Source organism: Fundulus heteroclitus, chromosome 3 (genome assembly GCF_011125445.2).
Source record: "Fundulus heteroclitus isolate FHET01 chromosome 3, MU-UCD_Fhet_4.1, whole genome shotgun sequence".
Classification (NCBI taxonomy): domain Eukaryota; kingdom Metazoa; phylum Chordata; class Actinopteri; order Cyprinodontiformes; family Fundulidae; genus Fundulus; species Fundulus heteroclitus.
Window position 1 is genome coordinate 18,861,361 of NC_046363.1, and position 22,387 is coordinate 18,883,747.

Below are 22,387 nucleotides of genomic sequence, written 5' to 3' on the forward strand. Positions count from 1 at the left end.
TACATGTACCCCCTGTTTAATTTCGATGGCAGAAATGGTTCTTTATTTGACCGTCTCAGGGCAGTCAAAAGTAGCTGGTCAATGGCGGCAAATCTCCGTCTATAGCAGCTCTTGCCGCTGCCTACATTTCCCGATCATATAATGGAGCGATATTTGTGCCTTCTGGTTGAGCGTGCAGGAACCAATCCAAGCTCTACTCTGAAAAATTCTTCTTGCGCGACGCTCACGGAGAAACGGCCAAGCGAACGCACAGCACAGCTGGTGTTGAGCATGGAATGAGCAGGTAGAGAGCGCGAGCAGAGAAGGAACTGAGCGCTAGCGAGACCGGTTTTGAGCGCGCATGTGTAGTCTCCCTACGCGCTCGGGAGTTAGTAAATTGTCATACAGTCACCTAATCTGAACTGTTTTATATGGTGCTAGTAATTCAAATTCAACAAATTTTATGCAAATTTGTTCAAAACCTTTTTAAAACATGATGATAACATGTGAAAAAATGTTTTGAGAATAATAATGAGGAAAAACAAAGGTTGTTTTGCTTTTTATTCAATTTAAAACATGCACTCTGACTCTATTCTTTAAATAATCACCTGTCTTGAAAGCTTCCAAAATACATCAGGGAGACTCTATTTTTCAAAATTCTCCCCTCCGGGGCTCGGGCAGCGGCATAAGTGCACCCTCCTACCTGATAGTGTGTAGCCTGCTACTGTAAAAAAGTTTGACTGCCCTGCTGTCTGTAAAGGTCCAAAGTCTGTTTCCTTATTAAATCGGGAGTTGGACGATGGACAGTTTGGGAACCGCCAACTTGAACCGTTCTTTTGTAATTCAACCTGGATGTTTAGAGCTGGAAGACGGACCCATCAACTCTGACCAGCTTCCCAGTCCATGTGAGGAACAGCATCTTCACAGTATGATGCTGCCACCATCATGTTTCATCGTGTAATCTGCAGTGTTGGTTTCTTTTGCCACACATAGTGTTTTCAATGTAGGGAAAAAAATTACATTTTGGGTTCAACATATTCCACATGCTGCGATAGACTGGCGACCTGTCCACGATGTACCCCACGTCTCGCCCATTGACAGCTGGAGATAGGCACCTCCACAAGGGATAGATGTGTTAGAAAATGGATGGATGGATATTCCACATGTCCCCTGTATGGCTTGTAACAAACATAAGGCTTTTGGTCACTGATTGGCTCTCTTTTTACCGCCTCTTTCTCAAGAAAGACCAGCATTATTTAGTGCATCAATATTAGTTGTCTCGTCAACATGTTGTCCCAAATCCGCGCTGTGCATCTCTGAAGATCTGCTGCCGGAGTCGCAGTGGATCCTTAGATCTAACCTTAATCTAAAGCTTTCCTCAACTTAAGCACAGATATGTCAGCTGTGTTCCTTGGCTCTCATGATGCTGTTTGTTCTGTAACAAACCGCCAACACCTCACAGTGGTGTTCATTTTAAGATTTGAATTACATACAGCTAGCATGTGGAGGCAAGTGGGAGCATTATGATTTATTCAGGATGATCAGATTAAAGGGGCCTTAAGACAATGCCACATTGTTCAGATTTTCATTCGTTAACCCTTTCGAAAAACCGTGTACTCTTTTTCTTTCACGTATTATTATTGCACTGCTCTGTGTTGGTCTACCAAAAGTTTAAAATTAAAAAAACAATCCAATGTCACAAAATATGTAAAAGTTCAATAAGATATGAAGCAAGGCAGCATAATTTAAGGGCCCAACATCTGGCATAAATTCAGATAACATTACGGGTTGCTGTGGCAACAGGTTTATATGTTGTTGTTGTTATTTCAGACAGCTACATGCCACTCACAGCAAACAGCAGAGTTTTCAAATTAACCACAGTTGCAGTGCTGCCTAAAATGTCACCCTGTCAGGATTATTTTCAATTAGACACCGTTCCCTTTAGAAATGATAATGACCCTGTTTTATTGTCATTTTTATTCCACTTTATCACACTGGTTCAATAATAATAAATCAAGAAGTGACAGATGAATTTTAATTTGCTCGATTTTTATTTTTATTTATTTTATTTTTATTCCCAGAGATGCCAGACAAGTAATACCTGAACGGGAAGCAAAAGCATGTCTCGCCTTGTCATTTGGTTCATGCTGCACCCCCAAATCTCATAATGATAGCAAAACCCATGCTGTCTATTGCAGGCTCGTGTCACCCAGACCCTGGGTGACATTTATAAGCACAAATATCATAACAAATCTTTGACACAGAGGTATTTTGTACAATACTTCAAAATGCCAGTCTTTATAATAACCTTATTATAATATATATATGATGATGTATTTACTTCGACAGTGCTTGTTAAAAATCTTATACATTCTTGTGTTTAAAAATCATATGAGAGATCCAAATATACAGATATTCTATACTGAAAAAGTTTCCTTCCTATTTTCTTTGTCTGTATGTAGTTTACGGCCATGATGGGTCTTGTATTCACCCAGTTATGGCAGGTACACATGCATTTGCACCTTCCAATGACAGCTGCAAGCCATATTTCTCCATAAATTAGGAATTCTGACATGTTCTGTGCATTAAATTTGCATTTGATGGGGTTACCTTTCTCCATCTCTGGCACCAGCTGGTTACCTTATTAAGTCCTTGAAATGTTGGGCTGCAGAAATCGCTTTTGGGTCTAATGAAATGTGCACAAACCAAATGTAAACATATGGCACAGATGTAATAATTATTTGTAAGCAAGCGATCTTGTTGGACAAGTTGTGTATAAGGAATGATCCAAATGTAGTAAACAGCACATGGGAGATTTGAAGTTTTACCCACGTTGAACTGCTTTTACAAAGGCGCGTTAATAACACCTGAACTTTGAGGTTTAACCTCTATAGGCGTTTAAATGTTTTCCACTCTAAAGTGTATTTGCACCAAAGAAGTGCTGTCTGAAGGATCTTATTTTATTTATTCTGAAATTCTGGAAGCTTTTAAAAATGATCTCTGTTTAGTTAACTTTGACGTTGAAAAATGTGGTAAATTCTTAAAAGTTTTTATTTCATGAAAAATAATCAATAAACCTTGAGTGTAAGGCAGTTTCAGCCTGGAGAAAACAGTAGCTACTATCTCTTTTTGATTTTCTTTTTACTTTCTTGTCGCCTCCTGTCTAAAGAATTTGCTGACCAGCGCCGCAGTCCATGTCTGATTGGATCGTCAGGCCCCCGTGACAACTCTCTGACAGCTGCTGGCTACAGAGGCAGCTGAGTTCGGAGACTCAGACGGAGAAAGATCCGAACTGAACCACGGAACCAGTAATGAGCCTGTTTTTCCCCGACTTTCTGCTTTGTGACCGATTCAGTTTCGAATTCAGAGCGAGAAACCCTCCAGGCGTACAAGCTGAACCGGCGTAATCCACACTCCTGAGACAGCAGGTAACTTTTGATCCAAGTTCAAACCATAACGAGCTGAGATCATGTTTTTATTGTACGGTTCTCCCTCAGAAAATGATCCTAAATAGGAATTTAATTTATGAAAACAAAAAAGGTGTTAAAATGAATTTGGTCAGATGTAAAATATAATGCACCCTAAAATCTATAGCTGGTGGTGCCACGATAGGGGGGGGGGGGTGGTGACTTCCATAATTTACATAACTGGTAATGAGTCTTTTATATTGTAACAATAAGCGGCTATCAGAGCACTAACGATGGATTGGTAGGCTGATGGTCCTCTTTTGCATGCAAACAACCAGTTTTTATTGTCAAACTTAAACTGGTTGATCCATTATGCAAGGGTACTGCTTATAACCCAGAGTTTGCCTTTAACTCCTGAGACTGAAGACGTCTACTGGAGAAGAGACAAAACCTTTCAACAAAGAAGAACCCATCCAGAGGGGTCCCACTTGTTTAGGGGTCAATCTAATTTTTTTCTGATATCGTAGATCTTTTTTGGCCAATGTTAGTTGGACCTATGTGCTCATTCTGGTAAGCAGATGTTTTTACTTTGGATCTCTCACATGGAAGATGCATAATTTCCACTTTTTAGTTGATCCAAGTGACGCCTGCGGTACTTTGGATTTTGTTTGGGGTTGTTTTCTGATCTCCTCGGTTGGTTCTCTTTGCTTTCCTGGATTTATAATGGAAGACCACTTCTCATCCACGAGTGCGCTGGAACTTTTTTCCATACTGATAGACGTCAGTGACTTTGTTTCTCAACTGATGTTGAATTTCTTTTAGAAAGGAGTTTTTCTGAGCTTTCTCGGGTCGGTCAGTAGGTTCTACGTCAATGACTTCTGGGTTTTAAAAGTCTGACAGCAGCAGCAGCAGCACATTTTAGCAGTAGGTCAGACCTGGTGTAGCTAGTAAAACAATAAAAATGCTGTTAATTGCAGGTAAATTCAAATGCAGCAATAGGAGACTAAATTTTTTTCCCCTTGTTTTATTGAATCATCAGTCCAAACTGAGTTTCAGATTTAATCTGGCTATCTTTGTCTGATATAAAAAAAATTGTTTGATTTGAAGTATTCAATTGTAACAAGACAATAAAATCAGGAAGAAAAAAAAGCTATTAGGTGACAAATACTTTTTCACAGCAAGCTACATTAGCATCCTGCATAAAGGCGGACGTTGGAGTCGATCCTCTTTGGGATAACACATTTAACTGTGACTCAGAACTAAATTGGCTATACGTCTCTCAATTTAGTTGTTATATGTGGACATTACAGCTGAAGATTAAATAATGGCTCCTAAAGCTTCCTATGTGAGTTAACGACGTGGCCTCCAGTTCTGTTGGTCCCGAATGATGAATAAACGATCCATTGCACTCAGAGCAATTTAATTAACGGAAAAAAGAACAACATACGTCAAGACAAAAACCTGTAATTACCCCTCCGAGATATACCACAGACACGTGTTTAAATCGCATTTATTTAAACAAAAGAAGTATTTGGACCGGGATGTGTTTTACTGCAGCGCATTTTAAATGTGCGTTAATGTGATGTTGCAAAACACTGGTGAATTCAAATAGCAGGACAGGTGTCAGCGGAGATGCTGAGAGCCGCGCGGTGATGATAGTCATTTTATCAGACGTTTTATCGACTGCCACTCATAACCCTGGACAAACACCTACATCTGGACAGGCTGTGCTGCGCGCCAATGTGTAATAACATATCATCACGGTTCTGAGAGAAGTTGTCAAAGGCAACACCATCACTGTCTATCTCACAGCCTTGGCATGCAGAGCTGTGCTGTGCACAAAACAGGAAAGCATGACAGGAAGACGGGGTGCCTATTTATATGAAAAAAGCTGTCTTAAAGAAAGTAAGTGACATCCGGGATTGTAGGGTTAGTGGAAGTCAAATATGGCTTGAAGAAAACAGGAGTTTTGCCCCTTGAAGGGTCATTTATTTATCTATTTATTTATTTAGATGTTGAATTACACATTAGCTTCTCTGTTGGGAAAGGAACAGTGGTATCCAAAGAAGAAATGCAAGTGATGTAAAAGCATTTAAAATTAAAATGAACAATGGACCACAAATAAAATTGACCTGTATGCATAATTTATTGTTTACCCGCCAGCATCTTGCAATTTTCATCAACAGCCTGACAATAAAACAATCAATAGCCTGAGGGGTGTGAAGTTAGCTCTTAAAGAAAAATGTAAACGCTACATCGTTATCTGAAAAGGTCCTTCTACACTTCATGAATGACAGTTTTTATCTTTATTACCAATATATAATATATAAATCAGCTAGTATAACTAAATACAAAATAAAAGCAATAAAACAATTTCATATAAAATACAATTAATTAGATAGCGTGCCAATAAAATACCTATTTTATGCATTTAAATCACATGTAATTAGTAAAATATCAATTAAGTAATGGCATCCATCCATTCTTTTATGATTTTTTCATTCATAAAAATATGTTATAAGTCTTCCTGTGTAGGTAAACCAGTTAAATGAAAAACATCAACCAGGTTTCGCTCTGCATGACAGGTGCAATGAAATAAATACTGAAATAATAATACATGGTTTTACAAAACATTAACTGGAAATTGAAATGTAACTGTTTATATATATATATATATATATAATAACAAGTAACTTTATTTGCAATGTTATTTGAAATGTTATTTTATTTGCAATACTACAGATCTTGACTGTTGCAACACATTTTTTAATGATTTATTTAGTGGCACTTTTGACCCCTGTTAAACAACAAGTCAAGCTTTGTAATAAATAGGTCTTCTACTCCAAACAAGTGCAAACATTTCCAGCAAGAAAGGCTACTCCCAAAATGTTTTTAAATTACACATATAAAAAAGTACACATTAGTGAAAAAAACAAACAATCTTATGTTAGATAAGATGTTCCCTTAAAAGAGTTTAAACCCCATAATATAAAACCATTTGCCCTTAAATTTGAGAACATTCACACAGTGTTCTGTCTTGGCTACTTAAATTTGGTTTATCATATAAGTGTTACAACGTCAAAGTGCTTATTTTAGTACACTTTGTGTCTCAGTTAACTGTTTGTAGTTGAAAAAGGACCTAATAATCTTTACCCAGACACATACCCTCCACCCTAAATTTTAAAATGCTAATTTCTTGTTCTCTATCTTCTTTTTCAACATGGTACCCCTGACCTTGTGCTTCTGTTTTGGGACGCTCCCTAACCAGGACAAAGACATTAAAGATTCTCCTGCTGTGTCTGACTTTAACTTGGGTCCCTGTTATTCTTTCCATAGAAGATACGCTGTTTAGCTGAGTCCAAACCATTGCTACCATCAACTTTCTGTACCCTCTTTGTATTTCTTTCCTCGGAAGGTACAGCTGGTTGGGTGCCTCTGTGTTTGTCTCTTCCCGGTCCCCAGTCGTCCCCCACGCATCCTGGCCGGGTTCTGCTGCACTGTTAAGCCAGGTTGCTTGCTAAGGATGAGGGTTAACTCCAAAGCCGTGAACTCTTTAAAGAAACAACCTGATGGGATTGGTTTTCCTTCCTCCTTCTTTCCTTTTTACCGATCGGTCTCAAATGATCAACTGAATTTTATCGTAACGTAACAAGATCTTGAGCTGACTATATGATGAGATCCTTTACGTTTTTTAATTAAAAAAAAAATCTTTGTGGCTCTAGTGGCCTTTATTTGACCAGAAATGGCGTTGAAAGGGAGAAGGTAGACTTGAACCTTGGATGGCCACGTCGAGGACTGAGGCCTCCAAACACGGGTCGCTTGTGCCGCGCCCCTTTTTGTCTTTTATAGATAATCGAAGACTAATTGGACCCGAGATTATTGTCCTATAAAGTTCCTTTGGTCATCTGTTGTGAATTGGGAATAGGTAAAATTATTGTTAAAAAAAATCAAACTAGTGCATCAAGTTGTGTGTTTTATCAAAATAAAGTGGAAAATATAAAGATTTGATTGCTAACAATGTACATTACAGCTGAGAGAGCCAACAATGCGTTTAGCTATGGTTTTTCTGTTGCTAGATTATTTTATTTTTTTTAAAGTACATAAAACCAGAGTTTATTATAAACATTTTAATTTGGAGTACGTGTCTGTACCTCCGTTTCTGCAGTTATCACGCCATAAACCTATTTATACACCAGTCAGCCACAATGTTTTAACTACTGCTAAGACACTGTTCTTATATACCTCCCAAACAGGGAAGTTTGTTTCGCCACACATTAGTGAGTCCAGTGTCTTCATTGCAGGCCTTTATTTAGACTCTTGCAGCCGGAGCCACAGGATCTACTTAAAGTTCTCACTGCCACGTGAGCTTTTTTGTCTCCTTCGCCTCGTCGCATCTAATCGGATCATCTCCACCAAGAAGCACCGTCCTCCGTTTCATCTCTTTGTTCTCTTCTGAGGTATCTTTTTTCTCGTCGCCACTTTGGCCCACTCCGTCTGTCCTGCCGGCTCCAACAAGGTGACTCCGGCCAGCGGGGGCAGAGAAATGACTGAAGACCTGGACGCGAGATGCAGCAGATAAACCAGCGAAAGAAGGGGGATGGATCACCGTGTTTGTCCTTTCGTGCAGCAGCGGGCTGCGCGCGCGTCTTTTCTGCTGGCTCTGACGATGAGGTCGGAGGTGTTTAAAGGATGAGGTTTTATAAGATCTGCTTTGATGGCAGCTCGGCTCCCTGTGTTCCTCTGGGATCTCATCCAGCACTATATAAAACAAGATAAGAGTTAGTACAATCCAGCGGGGGGCATCAGTGTGTGCACCGTGTATTGGCTCTGGCAGCGTTCTCACCATCCTCACCATGATGGATTCTCCTCTCTTGGTTCTGGGTGCACCTAAGGGCCAGAGCTTGTTTCACGGAGTCCAAAAGCCCGAACATCTCACACAGGGAATTAAGTATGTGAGCATCTAGCAAAACAAAAAGTAAGCCAAACGATACATGTTTATCAGTTTCTGTTTTCAGTTAAAGTTTTTTTTTTCCTATAATGACCTAAAATCAGCACCCATATTAATAAAGTGCCTAGCAAAAGTATTCATACCCTCTGAACCTTTTCAGATTTTGTCAGAAGCACAAAGCTCTGTGGTTTTCATTGGACATATTATAACACACACAGCAAACAATAAGATAATAGTGAAGCCAGAAGAAAATTATAGATGGTTTTCCTATTTTTGAAGAAGAATCTGAACACTTGGACATTTACTTGTATTCAGGCCCCCAGATTCAATACTTTGTAGAATCACCTTCACTGCAATTATGGCTGTAAGTATTTTTGGGGTAGAGACTGAAATACCTTTTTTTTTATAAAACAGCTCAAGCTCAGTCAATCTGGACGGAGAGCATCCAAGAACAACAATCTTTAAGTGTTACCTCAGATTCTCATTTGAGTTCAGGTCTAGACTTTAACCGGGCCGTTCCTATTAATACGGTTTGAAATAAACCATTCTGTTGTAGCTCAGGCTGTAAGTTTATGATCATTTTTCTAACTGATTATGAACCTCTGTTGCAACTCTTTGGCGGTCTCTAACAGCCTTTTCTCCTTTTATTTAGCTCTACCCATCTTCCCATCCACTCTGATCATCTTCTATGTCCCTGTAGAAGAAAATTATCCCCCACAGCATGATGCTGCCACCACCATGTCTCATTGTGGCAATAGGGTGTTGCTGCCACACATGATTTTGCACGTAGGTCAAAAACATAAAAGTTTAGTTTAATCAGTTCAGAGCGTCTTCTTCCTCATGATTGTCATGTTTCTGACACAGCAAATATGACTCCTGCTGGTTTCTTACAACAATGGCTTTCTTCTTGTCACCCTTGTGGAGTGTAACCCTAAGAATTGTTCTGTCAACACAATCTTCCACCTGAGCTGCACATCTCTGCAGCTCATCCACAGTTATAATGAGTTTCTTGGCTGTAGGATTGCAGTTTTACTTCGACTGATGATGGATTATATAGTGCTCTGTGACATGTCCAAAGCTGGAGAAACTGTTTCATAGCCTAACTCAGCTTTCTCCTGAACTTGTCTGCTGTGTTTCCTGGTCTTCGTGATGCTGTTTGTGCTCTAATGTTCTCTAACAAACCTCTGAGGCCAGAAACAGAACAGCTCATTTTATACTGAGATTAAATTACACATATCAACTGTATTTAATAAATCGCTGGCCTCAGAAGGCAATCTGTGACACTAGATTTTATTTAGAAGTGGCTCTGAAAACAAATGCATGCCGCACTTTTCAGATTCTTATTTGTAAAAATGTTTGAAAACTACAAATCATTTTCATTCGACGTCACAATTTGCAGCACTTTATGTTGGTCTGTCACATTAAATCCCAACTAAAAACATTGAATATTGTCGTTTTAATGTGGCCAAACATGATAAGGTCGAGGGGTCTGGATACTTCTGCAAGACACTGCACATTACCATGTTCACATACTGTGGGAATGTACCTGTCTCCTGCAGGCTGCCCTTCTTGCTGTGAAGCTCCGCACCTTTAAGAGTGGTCACTAGCTTGGCGTAGAGATCAGACAGAACGTCCCCCATCAGGCCCGACTCTGCTACACCTCGCCAAAGACTCAACACGCCATCTAGATAGGATCCGTTACAGGATGAGAACTCTGGGCATCTGAGACCTTGTTTTTCCTGTCCTCTATTAAGAGGTTTAAAAATTGCCACAGAGAAATCAGAGCCATAAATGCACCAGTATAGATTTGATATATGTGAAGATATGAATTCCAGCGTCGGCTGCCAAAAGAAAGCAAAGAGATACGGTAAGCATTCATAAATAATCTGCAATACATGTGCTGGGGGGGAGAAGCAAGGGGACATCTGGGCCTGAGATATCAAGTTTAAAAAAAAAAACTTCAGAAAAGACAGAACTAGATTTCTGAGATTGATAAAAAAACATTTAAAAAGATGTGAAAGAGAGAGGGCGTTAAATAGGCGACAGATGTTGAGAGGAAAGAGCAGGAAAATAGGTTAGGAGGGAGAAGCTCTTGGAAAACAGAAAGGAGGGCAGGACGGATTTGAAGGAGAATGAAATATAACTTGAAGTTGGCACAAACTGATAAAAACAGAAGTTAGGTTAGAGCAACGGAGTGCAAAGCACGCTAGATGTTTTATCTTAGAGGAAATGAATGTATGCACACTGATGTTTGCTTAAACTTCTGTCGGGATGGTAAAATATTTGAAAGTGTTTCAGTTCCCATGTACATTTGTACGTTTGTTTAATTTATTCCTTCACGAGGGGAATGCAAACGAGAACGAAGCACGTTTCTGCAGATTTCAAGAAGCGAGCGAGAGGCTGAGCACGCTCGCCGAGAATTATCTGCTTGTTTAAAACTCAGCGTCAAGCAAGGCTGCGGGTGAAGCGAGGCGCTTCAATCTACCTTCCAGGGTATCATCATCGGGCCGTTTTACCGACCGAGCTCCACCTGGAACAGTGCCGGATCAGGTCACCTTCAAAAGTCTTTAAATCAAAGCTGCGGCCCCCGCAAGCCAAAAGGCCACACCTGGAAATGTCAGCTGCTGTCCGCGGCTTTATAAATGGACATGGCTCTTCCCCTGACTGCGGTCAGCAACTTTTTAAGGACAAGTCGGCAGGAGCATCCAACAACTGCCGATTCAGAGGTTTGCCGCCTCACTGTGTCAGGGAGGTCAAACCTTTTGTGGTTGCAAGAGGCGAGGCGAGGCGAGAGCGATAGGCGGACAAAACCTGTGTGAATCTTTTTAAGTACCTGTCCTATAAAAGACATCTTCTCTTGAAAAAAGATTTTTTCTAAACTTTTAAATATTAGTACCATTCGTTTTTTTTTTTTTTTTCTTAACAGGATAAGGAACATATCCTTCTCTATAGACTTGAAAATACGGTATAACACAATACAATGTAAAATAAATTCCTGGAAAAGAGTGCTAAATAATTGCTTTTAAGGAGACTTAATGACGCCAGGATGCCTCTCTTTGCCACAGATCTCTAATATTGATCATATTTCAGTTCAGACTTTAACTGTTTACATTCAATTGTTTACATAAATCGCTGCTGCATCTTTATCCTGAAATTTACTGCAATTTACTGTGATTTTTCAAGCTGTATGGAAGCGAAATTTTGTTCTGTACGCAATTTGTGCATAAAAAATGACAAATAAAGTTGTCTAAGTCTAACTGGGTTGCTCCAAACCCTTTTTTATGTCAGAGATGGACTTGCTGGTGTCTTAGATTAGGATCCAGGATGTACAAGTGGTTGGACATTTTCTTTCAGGGTTTCAGCGAGGTGTAACAGCATTCGCACCTTACAAAATGTTCCATTAATCATTTTCCTAAAGGTCTTTGGGATCATCAAGAAACCTTTTAGCAAATCTGAGACTGGCATTGAGGTTCTTCTTGGTCGGAAGTGGTTTTGGACCTGGAACTCTCCCATTGATGCCTTATTGCCCAGTCTCTTTCCTGTCATCTAATATTGAACACTGAGTTTAACTGAGGCAGGTGAGGCCTGCACTATGTGACGCCCTGGAGGAGTCAGAAATGTGCTTCAGGAGTAATTCTTGTAGGTTAATCACTCCTGGGAAAGGTTCACCATTATGGATGTTCTCTCTTTTTGTGGATGATGGCTCACATTGTGGTTTGCTGGCGTCCCATGACGACAAGTGGATACATGTCAATGTCTGTGTTTGTTATCTAATTTCTTTGAATGTGTTGCCTTTTTGTCAGTTCTTAGCCAACTTCATGTCTACTGACAGCGAGGCCTTAGTGTGGCTGGAGAAAACTGAACTTAGCGGTCCAAAAAACATGATTAGTACAGTTAATTGATGATATAACAAAGAGCGTAATTGCGCTTCACAAAGAGACAGGTTTGTTTGGAGACCTTTTTTTTTCTTAAATAATAACAAAATTAATTTTGTATTGACGCAGGTTTGCTTTGCACTGTAAAGTACTCCATCTAAAGGTTGCGTTTTTCTAATTTGTAAGGTTTTTACACATCTTTACTGGGCTACTTTAAGAAATGAAAAAGATAAATAAACATACATATCAGGAAAAATTGGGATCCTACCTTTTTATATGGCACTAAACAAGAAGACAAACAGAGCCAACAGGTGAATCAAGTGTCTAATTAAACGTAAATATTGAATCCATACACATCATTTTGTCTGTTATTTGCCAGCATGTTTAGCTCTCTTTTTCTTGGCAGGGTGTCCGTTGATTGTTTTGGAGTTAAAAACGTGTCTTGAAGCATTGCTGTAAAAACAGAAACCTTAAAAGCCACCAGAAATCTACCTGTCACAGGAGGCAGCTGTCCTCCGACGTCCTCAAGAGCCGAACGCGACAGGTTGGGTTGCGCCAAGGTCCCTGGAGGAGGCCGCGTGCAGTTCGTCAGCACATCAGACTTGGTGCTGCGGCAGGTGTTGCTGCACACGGACCCATGCTGATAAAAATCTATCTGGCCGGAGTCCATCATTTTCCTGCAAAGGGAACAGGTGGGTTACAATAATACGGCCAAGCGTCTGAGAAAACGTTTTCGCTTTCGCTGTCGCACGAGGGGACATTTGGTCTGAACAGCCCTAACAAGCCTCTCGCTACGTTGTTTGATGCAGAGCTGGTCGGTCGGGCCTCTGGAGGAATAAAGATGAAAAGAGCAGATACCGCCTGTTGCGTCTTGGTGTGTTGCCTCCCAGCAACACCAACAGCAAGTGCAAACATGATAAAGAGGTGAGAAGTGCTGCTTGGAGGCTTCTATGTGAACCATTTGATCCTGCTATCATCACAGTTCTGATTACCCGCTACCTCTGGAATGTAGACGCTGATAGACACTGAGACAGAGACACGCAGTAGGATTTTACATGAAAAAGATCCTGTTGGAGTTGCCTGTTGACTACTGGGAATTGTAGAAGTATCTAAACGCATTACACTTTTTCATGTTCTGTCACATTACAATCACAAACTGTCTTTATTGGGTTATTATGTGCTAGACCGACAGAAGGAAGATAAAACATGGTTTTAACATTATTACTGATGACACTGTAACCAGTGTGGGCATACATTTGTGTACAACTTCTCTACTTTACAGAGGAACGTCTCTCTCTGTAAGCCTTTTGGGGTTTTCTCTCCAACAGCTTTGCCCAGACCAAAGCTATTTCACATTCTTCTTTGCAAAATACTAATAATAAGTTCAGTTAGCTTGGATGGAGACCGTCTGCGGACAGAACTTTTCAAGTCTCGCCACAGACTCTAAAGGAAGTCCTTTTGGCTGCTCTCTTATTCAGAGCTGGCTACAGCAACTCATCACAACTTGCACACAGACTTGGGAGACTTTTTATGCTGGATACCTTTCCTGTCACGACCAGGATTTAAACCTTGATCCCACTAATCAAAGGCTCAGACTTAACCCGCTACACCACAGAAGGAGTAAGTCTCTCTACAGACTCTCTCTTGGATTTAGGACTGGACTTTGACTGGGCCAATTCTGTACACAAATACATTTTTGATCTAAACCAATCCATTGTAAATCTGGCTGCATATTCAGGGTCTTAGTCCTGCTGGAAGGCAACCCACTCCTTTCGCAGCCACCCATTAAATCCCACCAGCTTCCCTTTCACTCGATGAAGAACAACATCCTCAATTATGTCGGGTCAAAGGGGAAATTGTGTGTTCAGGGTGATCTGCAGCATTATGGCTCAGCCACGTTTAGTGTTATGCGTGTAGACCAGAGGGTTTCCTCTTGGTCTTGTCTGAGCAAGGCACCTTCTTCCATATGTTTGCTGTATTCCCCCAAATGACCTGCGGCAGGCTGCAAACGAAACTTTGAATGGCTGTCTATTAACAATGATTTTCATATTGTCACTCCAAAAAGGTAGGATTTGTAGACTGCATGCCTAATAGTGGTCCTATAGACAGATTCTCCCACCTGAGCAGTGGGTCTTTGCAGTTCCTCCACTGCTACCTTAAGTGTGTTGTTGGCTGGTTTCCTAATGTTTTCTAACAAACCTCTGAGGCTGTTCACGGGCTTTTACACACAAACTGACTGCATTTACTAACTCCCTTTTGAAGGCAACTGGTTGCACTGGATATTATCTAGCAGTATCAGAATAAAAGGGGCTAAATACACAAATGGACACCACACCTTTTAGATTCTTCTATGGAAATAATTTTGACCGCCAAACATAATTTTCCTTCCACTTATATGCTTTGTACTGGGACACACAGAAACGTCCGATTTATTGCATTGAAACCTGTGGTTGTAACATAAAAAAAAAAAAAATTGAAAGAGTTTCACAAGGTAAAGCACAAGACACTGGTGTGTTTTAAAGTATTAAAAATGAAGGTTGACACAAAAAAAAGGGGAAATAATGGTTGTTAGCAGAAAGACAGAGGTTTCTTTAATGTTTCATAAGCTTACCTGAGCATCACCCCTCCCACTCTGATGGCTCTTTTCCAGTCCTTCAGCGTGGCTTTTCCTGCCAAGTGTACAAACTGCTTGGGACTAATGAGCTGGTCATTGAACTGTAAAGAGCAAGACAGGGCAATTTATGCCATGTAAACAGTCATATAACGAGTAAAACAGGCTGTTAGCCCGTGTAATGCTTTTCTCACTTTTTATTCCTCTGGAATAATTTACTATTCAACCAACCATAAAAGAAATATACAAAGGCATTAAGCTAAAATAAGACCATAAATGTGTTAGGGCATGGACTAAAAACGGTGGTGTTAGAAATGATAAAAGGAGGAGGCGAAGCTGTCTCAATCCCGTTGCAAACCTTGGCATAAAAATATAGAATTACTTCTTTTGGGGGATGCTCATTGATCCATTTTGTTTTGTAGACAAAGCGAAATCACACATTTGACACAAAGCTATTTCATCTGAACATTCTGGCTTTGCAAAACATACTTTGAAAAATGTGAACTGAATCCATTTTTGGACAGAAAACTATTCCGCAAAAAGAGAGCTCCATCAACTGGAACGATGGAAAATAAACGTATAAAAGTCTTTCAAAATAGGAATTCAACCAGTGTGCTGGCTCTGTCAGATGTGTATAAAATTGGTGACAGCTACAAACAAATTGCAAAGGTTGTAAAATGAAAAAGGTGGACCAAAGGCGACAAAGGTCAAAGCACAAAGGGACAGAAAACTGAAAGTCATACGGCTTGAGAATTGAGAAATGCACAACAAAAGAATGGAGATAATGTCAGAAGGAAATTGGATTCAGATATAGAAAAGCCAAACATTAAGCATTTCTGATATCAAAGCAAGAAAAAACAAGGCTACTGTGAGCTGAAGATAAAAAGAAACAGCAGTGGAAATTTGATGTCTGGATAAAAGTGGTATTTAGTGATAAATCATGATTCTGCATCGGGATGCAGGTTCAGTGAAACATGTAAAGCTAGTGTGTAAAATACCAAGAAGGTTTTAAGGATTTCATCTAAAATCAAAAACCAGAGCAGGTGTTAGCCACTGCCTCTACTAGTATTATGCGAACGGAAATTCAGACTATTGTCATGCTGTTTCCTATCTTGTCAGGCAGGTTGGTGTATCAGAAAATGTTTCTTAGGTGGGTACTTAAAGTAAGAAAATGAGGTGCATGTTTTTTGGAAACAGTCCAGTGAAGTCTTTGTAATTTGTGTGTAGATTTCGAAGCATTCTGTTTGATATAGTGCATGTTTATTGGAATGAGGAACGTAAAATTAAGTCTTGTACAGCATCATTTATTTTATATTTTTGATACATGAGAATTAACTGACCTTCTGGGATTTTAAAGAGCCCCCGCGTGGTTAAATAATTATTAACTCTATTAATCAGGAATGAGGTGCCAATGCCATCAGTTCCACGGTTGTGGGATAAAGATCAGTGCTATAAAGCAATACTTCATGAACAAATAGTCCAAGAAAAATATGGGATCTTGTAAGCTTCTGCAAAAAATATATATATATTGGAATCAGCTTTAAATAGCTGATAACTAAGTTTACCAATTTTGTTATTTTTTATACTTATGCTGATCATAATTGTTTGATGAGCTAATGCTGCTCTCTGCTTTGCTGTCACCAAATAAATGTAATTCAATTGGTAGGAAGCAATAGAGTTTCAACAAAGCTTTCTTATTGTTCAATAAGTATATTTTATAATTGTTTTAGAATAGTTTTATATAAAATAATTTTCCAGTAAGGTTCCATACAATTCCAGTCAAACCATTTTTTTAATTTGCAAAAAAATCCAAAAGTTCTTTAAGTGTGATTATTTTCTGTTACATATAAAACATTTAAACACATTCTCTTCAGGTGTGTCACTCCATTTATTGAATATTTTGTTTTATTTCTTTTTTATTTATATTTTGCTTGGTAAAAGTTGAATTTGTGGGGCTGTGAAAAAAACTTTTTCTTGATTAGCCCTTGATCCAAACACAGAGAAAGTTAAAGGAAGTATAAGTCTAAAGAGAAAGCAATAGAACAAAAGTACTAATTGGCTTTGAACGATTCTCTCCAGTAATAAATCAGCACTTCTTGGACAGACTCGGCATATCGACCCACCTTTACACATCTTACATTGATTCCAGGACACACAAACTTCTTAAACAGCAGTACTGCTCTGCTGTCTCCACAAGTGATGGGGTAGCCGTACTCTATCTCTGTTCCCTCGTCTTTACAGTCACCTTTACAGGACACAGCAATAACAAAAAAAGTGATCTATTGCAGGAGGAATAATTAAATGTACAAACACAACACGGGGAGATTTATAACCCAACAGCAACGTTGAGTACTGCAAACGATGGCTCGGTTTACTTAAAAGGCATTTTTTATATTTTCGTTAAGTTTTAAAGATAGAATGTTTTTGATTTGCATGTCTTTACTTACTTTGATGGGTCTCTATGGCTAAGACTGTGGTGGCAGTGGCGGCAGTGTCATCATTTAGCCTGTAGAGGGCGACAAATTGACACCTATGAAATGAAGCATTATCTTTCTTTTCTTATTTGTATTTCTGCACATTTCTGTATTATAAAATACAGAATATGCAACACCAACAGACACGATTTAGTTTATACAAAGTAAAATAATGCCATTCAAAGATCAAACTAAAAGTTAATCCCCACTCCTCCCCAGCTTTAAAATCACCAGTATTTTGAACCTGAAAACTGAGTTGCAATTATATCTGGGGTTTTGTATCGCTTGTTTTCCATTTCATGTTCCTTTTGTGTGTGCCTTTTGATTATTTAAATATATGGATATGAAACAAAGACTAAAATGTGAGGCGTGTGCTATTATTATACTAGAAAACCTTCCTACCCATTTAGCTGCAGCAGGACTTGACTCCTACGGTCGTTGTTGCCGCTGCACCCCCCATCCTCTGTTTTAACCATCGTGACTTGTCCTGAAGGCTCGGTGACCTCTGCAGCTGCAGCCATCACGCCTCCAGGTAGGGCTGCATGCAGAGAGAACAAGTGAACCATGTTAATATTAAGCCTGGACATATATCATTTTTATTACCTTATAAAAATCCACTTCCGTGAGCTTTTGTACCATACAAGTTTTTCAGAACGATCCCTGCGCTCAAAGAACTCAAACTGCCTTCTACTCCCCAGAACTAAGCTGAGCACCATGGGCGATCGTGCCTTCTGCTCGGCCGCTCCCCGGACTTGAAATGTCCTCCCTGACCGTCTGAGAGAACCACAGACTATTTAGAGTTGTTTTTTTTAAAAGGACTAAACACATTCCCTTTTAGCAGAACTTATGAGTTTTAACCTTACACAATAATGTGGCTGCACTATTTATTTTTTACACTGATGTTTTATCTTGCTTTAATGATCTTACCTGTAGCACTTTGAGGTTTATTATTATTATTGTTATTATTATTATTAGTAGTAGTAGTAGTAGTATAATTTTTATTATATGGGTAAAATGATCCCTGCATGTTGGGACATCCTAAATATCGATGAAGAATCCTCCCAGGTCCGATGAAGCACCAGGTAAAATTTCTAGTTAAAAGTAAAAGATAATGATAGATTAAATCAGAAGATTTTACAACTTTAATGTCACAGATCCTGTACAACTGTTCTGAAAAAATGAAGGGGTAGGGAGTTAGAAAATGAAAAAGCAGCAATATCCTGGTTGCATGAGTGTTAAAGTGTGCTGAAAACACCTTTTCATTTTTTTTCAGTGCTCCTGGGTTTGTGCCTTCCATTTTTTGCAGGGAATCCGATGAACTGTGCAGCTCAGCTCTCCAAGTAGGATGTTTTTGACATTTGCTCAATGCGTCGTTTTGCTGAAGTTATAGCAGATAATCAGTCAGGGGAAATGGCCAATTAGCCATCCAAAATAAATAATTAAATACACCATGCCGTAAAAATAACTTATACCTCTCTCAATAACCAGTGGATTTATCTTTGGAGATTTAACTCTCTTAAATCATCTTTGAGGTTTGAGCGCTCCTCTCCTCGCCTCCACCCTAATATTTAGCTCCTTCGAAAGATTTTTTTGTCAGAACGAACAAGTTAGTGAAATTAAAAGATTTTTCCAGGATTATGGGCCTTACTGTAAACTCCATATGAATGGCTTTCAAATGTGTGTTGAAATACCATGTTTTGTGATGCAAAACTTACCTCGTACAATTCAACCAACAAACGTAATAAACCAGCTAAAAGGAAAAATGTGAAAGTTAAAAAAGAATACAAGCTGTGTCCACTTATGGACGCAGGGTACAGGTGACCTTTTGTAATATTTTATTGACTATAAGTTATTTGTGTCTTTCAGCAAAACCCAGTTTCCTAAGATGTAAGAAAAAAATGCAAATATAAGAACCATATATGAGAACAGCACAAAATAATTCACTGCAATACATAAGCACTTAGTCAGTAAATGGGGAATATTTTTGAACAACAGTGTCATTGGTAATACTGTAAGGCTGACACTAGTAGCCTTCAGAACAAGCTGCAGGAATTTTAATGTGTGGGTAAAGTGCTACGGTTGAAAAACTAAAGCCTTTTCTTCCAAAGTAAACATCCATGCCTGGCTAAAATGTCCCAGAGCCTTGTAGAAAAATGTGCTATGGTCTGATGAAGCGAAACTTGAAATTTTCCCACTACTGTGAAAAAAGGTGTGTTTTGGCACAAAACCAATATGTTGCCCAAAACCACCAAAGCTGCAGGAAAACATGGTGACGCAGCAACATGGTCGAGTTCACTGTTTATTTTAGACGGAAGAAGACTTCTTAATTTTTCCAAGGTGGATAAAATCACAAATCATAAATATGAGTTACGTTTGGTTCAAATCCATAGGTGATGCTAGAAAACTGAAGATGAAAAGAGTTTTTTTTTTTTTTTAGGATTACAATAAACACAGAATCTCATGATAAGAACTGAAGACAAAAGATTTCCCCATGATCTGATAGAGTTTGAGAATTTGTAAGTTACAAAGCAGACTCAACATATTTATAACCAGTGAGTATCAGGACTCAAATGCAACCAACACAATGCAAATTATTGCAAATACACTGGGTCTAATGACACTATATCCTTTAGTTAAGACTTTAGTCTAGTATTGAAGAATACAGTAGAATGTTATATTAAAAAGCAATTGTACAAGCCTACTTTGTAATGTATGTTGGCTATAGCGCAGCACATACACACCTTAGATTAAATTCAGAAAGTTAAACTTGGAGCAGTCTTCTTTGTTTGGTTATAGGGGAAACATATATGATGAATTGTTAGAAAGCTAACTTCGGTTTTTACATTATTTCCATAATATAGGCTCCTTTCAATTCAGCAGGAAGCACACGCGATTGAAGCTTTATAATAATAATATTATTAATACAAAAATATCCCAGGTTTTCATGGCGACCCCACGAATGGATGAGGCATGCATGAATCGCCATGTCAGAAAGCTTTTAATAAACTAAACATATGCCACTGTATTCTTCAAATTAGTCTATATTGGCTTAGCGTACCCGGACAGTCGCGTGCCTTTCTCGCCCTCTTTACCGTCAGTGACGTCTGTTGGTGCGGCATCACGCACACCACCCCGCCGCGCGCTCCTGTCCCACACACGGGCTCCACAGAGGATAAAAACAGGGTTCGCCTCCTCTCCTCTCCTCTACGGTGCGAACAGCGTTCAACATGCGAGTATTGGTCCTTCGCTTGTTTGGAGAGGCACGGCAGTGTGCGCCCGGCCGCGTCGCTGCCCTTCCTGCAGCCAAAGCGGCGTTTGCCTGAGAAGCATCTGTCCCGCTGTCACGAGAAGCGGTTTGTTGGCACGCGATGTGTAAAACTCGGTCAAACTGCTCCCGCGTGGCTGTGTTGGAGGAGCCTCGCTACGAGAGTTCGTGGGCTGGGTGATTTTATTGCCCCAGCCTTTTAAATTCATCTACCACAAAGACAAACATAAAGTACTGCTTTGGATTATGTCGCTAGTATGCGGGATTCATATTCTCGATGTTTGGCAGCTGTACTTTTATACAACAGTTGCATGCCTGGTGCTGGTGCCTGTTGTTGCCAGTGTTTAACCGGTAGGTGGCAGTGTTCGCTCTGGGATGGAAATTCAGAAAAGGCACACATCATCCTGGAGTTATTGCCACTGGCGGTTCTACACCAAATTTAACAGAGGGGCCAGGTTTGGGGCCAGTGTTTTTTCGTGGGGGCACAGAACAAAACATTGGAGGGGGATAGGTCAATATTTAATCGTTTAATATATTATGAGAGCCAGGGCCGGATTATCCATAAGGGCCAGTGGGCCAGTGCCCAGGGGCACCAACCATGGGGGGGCACCACATGACACATGCTTTAAAAATATATTTTTCATAAATTGTTATATTATTTACTTGAAATTGTTGAAAGACCATACATTATTTCATTTTTTTTATTTCAACATTTTAAAATGAGATATTTGAATATTGCTCACTGCTCATATGCCTACGTGTAGTTGTGTAAGTTAGTAAATAGTAGATTACATTACAGAAATTCCCTTGATTATGTCTGATGTTTTTGACCGGAGGACAGCACGGGTAAGGGGGGGGGGGGGGGGGGCTTTGAGGTATAGTGCCCAGGGGCACCCCATTGTCTTAATACGGGCCTGATGAGAGCTAAAGAGCTAATTGTGGCTCTGGACCTGCAGGTTTCAGAACTCTGATTCTATCTCCATACAGCTGGAGCTAGGAGTGAAACAGCTTAATTTTTTAAATTATTGTTAGAGTAAAACTGTACAGGTAAAAAATACAGTTGGTCCAAGTGACCTATCAATTATGATATCTTTGTCAGCATATATCATCGGAAGACATTTTTCTAAAATCATGTTTTTAGTACAGGGACTATAACAGGGCCAGGACCAGCTCTACAGGGCCACTGGCCCCTGTTGGCCCTTGTCTAGAGCCACCCATGGTCATTGCTCTTTGTGATTTACTTTTTTAGTAGCAACGCTTTAGACTTTTGAGACAATTTAACGTGATAACACCTTTAAACTAGGCCTGAAATCAGGAATCCTCAGTGCCGGGTGAGGACAGTGGGGTAATGACACCTAAACTTTGAGTCTTGGACCAGCTGGTCTGGGATCACCAAATGCAAAGAGCCCCCCACCCCCATCCATTCATAAACTATGGGTTTCCTGTTATGCCACAATCATAAGCACACACTCATATGTAAATCTGCACTGAGCATCTAAGTTATCATTGTGTATGTGATAGATTTTGGATGAATGGCATTCTGTGTGCTTTAACAGACTGAAACAGACTATGAGTAAAATTGTCAGCTATACCCCTGGATCAGGGGCCTGCGACGTTTACAATCTAAAGAGCCATTTTGCCTACAGTCCACTTGAATTAAACTCGTTCAGAGCCGCAAATGTTGCCTGGCCTTTTGGAAAAAAAGACAAGTTATAATTTGTTACAAAGATCTAATGTAGGAAATATGTTGTCATTGTTAAAGAAACGGCCTTTTATGTCTATTTTGAGGTTTGAAAAAATCGGATGGACGGGATGTTGATATTTGTGG

The 22,387-nt window shown here is 39.6% G+C and overlaps 1 protein-coding gene and 1 long non-coding RNA gene across 5 annotated transcripts; one reads left to right on the forward strand and one right to left on the reverse strand.

The window, feature by feature from the left end:
* The first annotated feature begins 3,246 nt into the window (after nucleotides 1-3,246).
* LOC118560594 lies at nucleotides 3,247-9,982 on the forward strand. The gene is made up of 3 exons (XR_004929464.1): nucleotides 3,247-3,407; nucleotides 3,806-3,956; nucleotides 9,894-9,982. It is a non-coding gene; the product is annotated as an uncharacterized LOC118560594 (long non-coding RNA).
* On the reverse strand, nucleotides 6,149-20,834 carry LOC105932464 (glucocorticoid modulatory element-binding protein 1). 4 transcript variants are annotated; one of them, XM_036131755.1, is made up of 9 exons: nucleotides 20,353-20,834; nucleotides 17,697-17,832; nucleotides 17,268-17,326; nucleotides 16,944-17,065; nucleotides 14,821-14,924; nucleotides 12,702-12,886; nucleotides 9,881-10,018; nucleotides 8,239-8,346; nucleotides 6,149-8,144 (listed from the first exon to the last, which is right to left on the reverse strand). In XM_036131755.1, the coding sequence occupies exons 1-9, from the start codon at nucleotides 20,411-20,413 to the stop codon at nucleotides 7,738-7,740; spliced, it is 1,320 nt and encodes a 439-aa protein (XP_035987648.1). In that variant the 5' UTR covers nucleotides 20,414-20,834; the 3' UTR covers nucleotides 6,149-7,737. The 4 variants fall into 4 exon arrangements, with proteins under 4 accessions (XP_035987648.1, XP_035987654.1, XP_012727109.3 ...); XM_036131761.1 differs by having other exon boundaries at nucleotides 8,230-8,346; nucleotides 16,959-17,065; nucleotides 20,353-20,832; XM_012871655.3 differs by having other exon boundaries at nucleotides 8,230-8,346; nucleotides 20,353-20,831.
* Nucleotides 20,835-22,387: the final 1,553 nt, after the last annotated feature.

Coding starts and splice junctions, on each gene's coding strand:
- LOC105932464 (XM_012871655.3), bottom strand. CDS start 20,413: ATGCCGCACCAACAGACGTCACTGACGGTAAAGAGGGCGAGAAAGGCA. Junction 17,833..20,352: donor AAAGGCACGCGACTGTCCGG/GTACGCTAAGCC, acceptor CTCTGCATGCAG/CCCTACCTGGAGGCGTGATG. Junction 14,925..16,943: donor TCAATGTAAGATGTGTAAAG/GTGGGTCGATAT, acceptor TGCTCTTTACAG/TTCAATGACCAGCTCATTAG.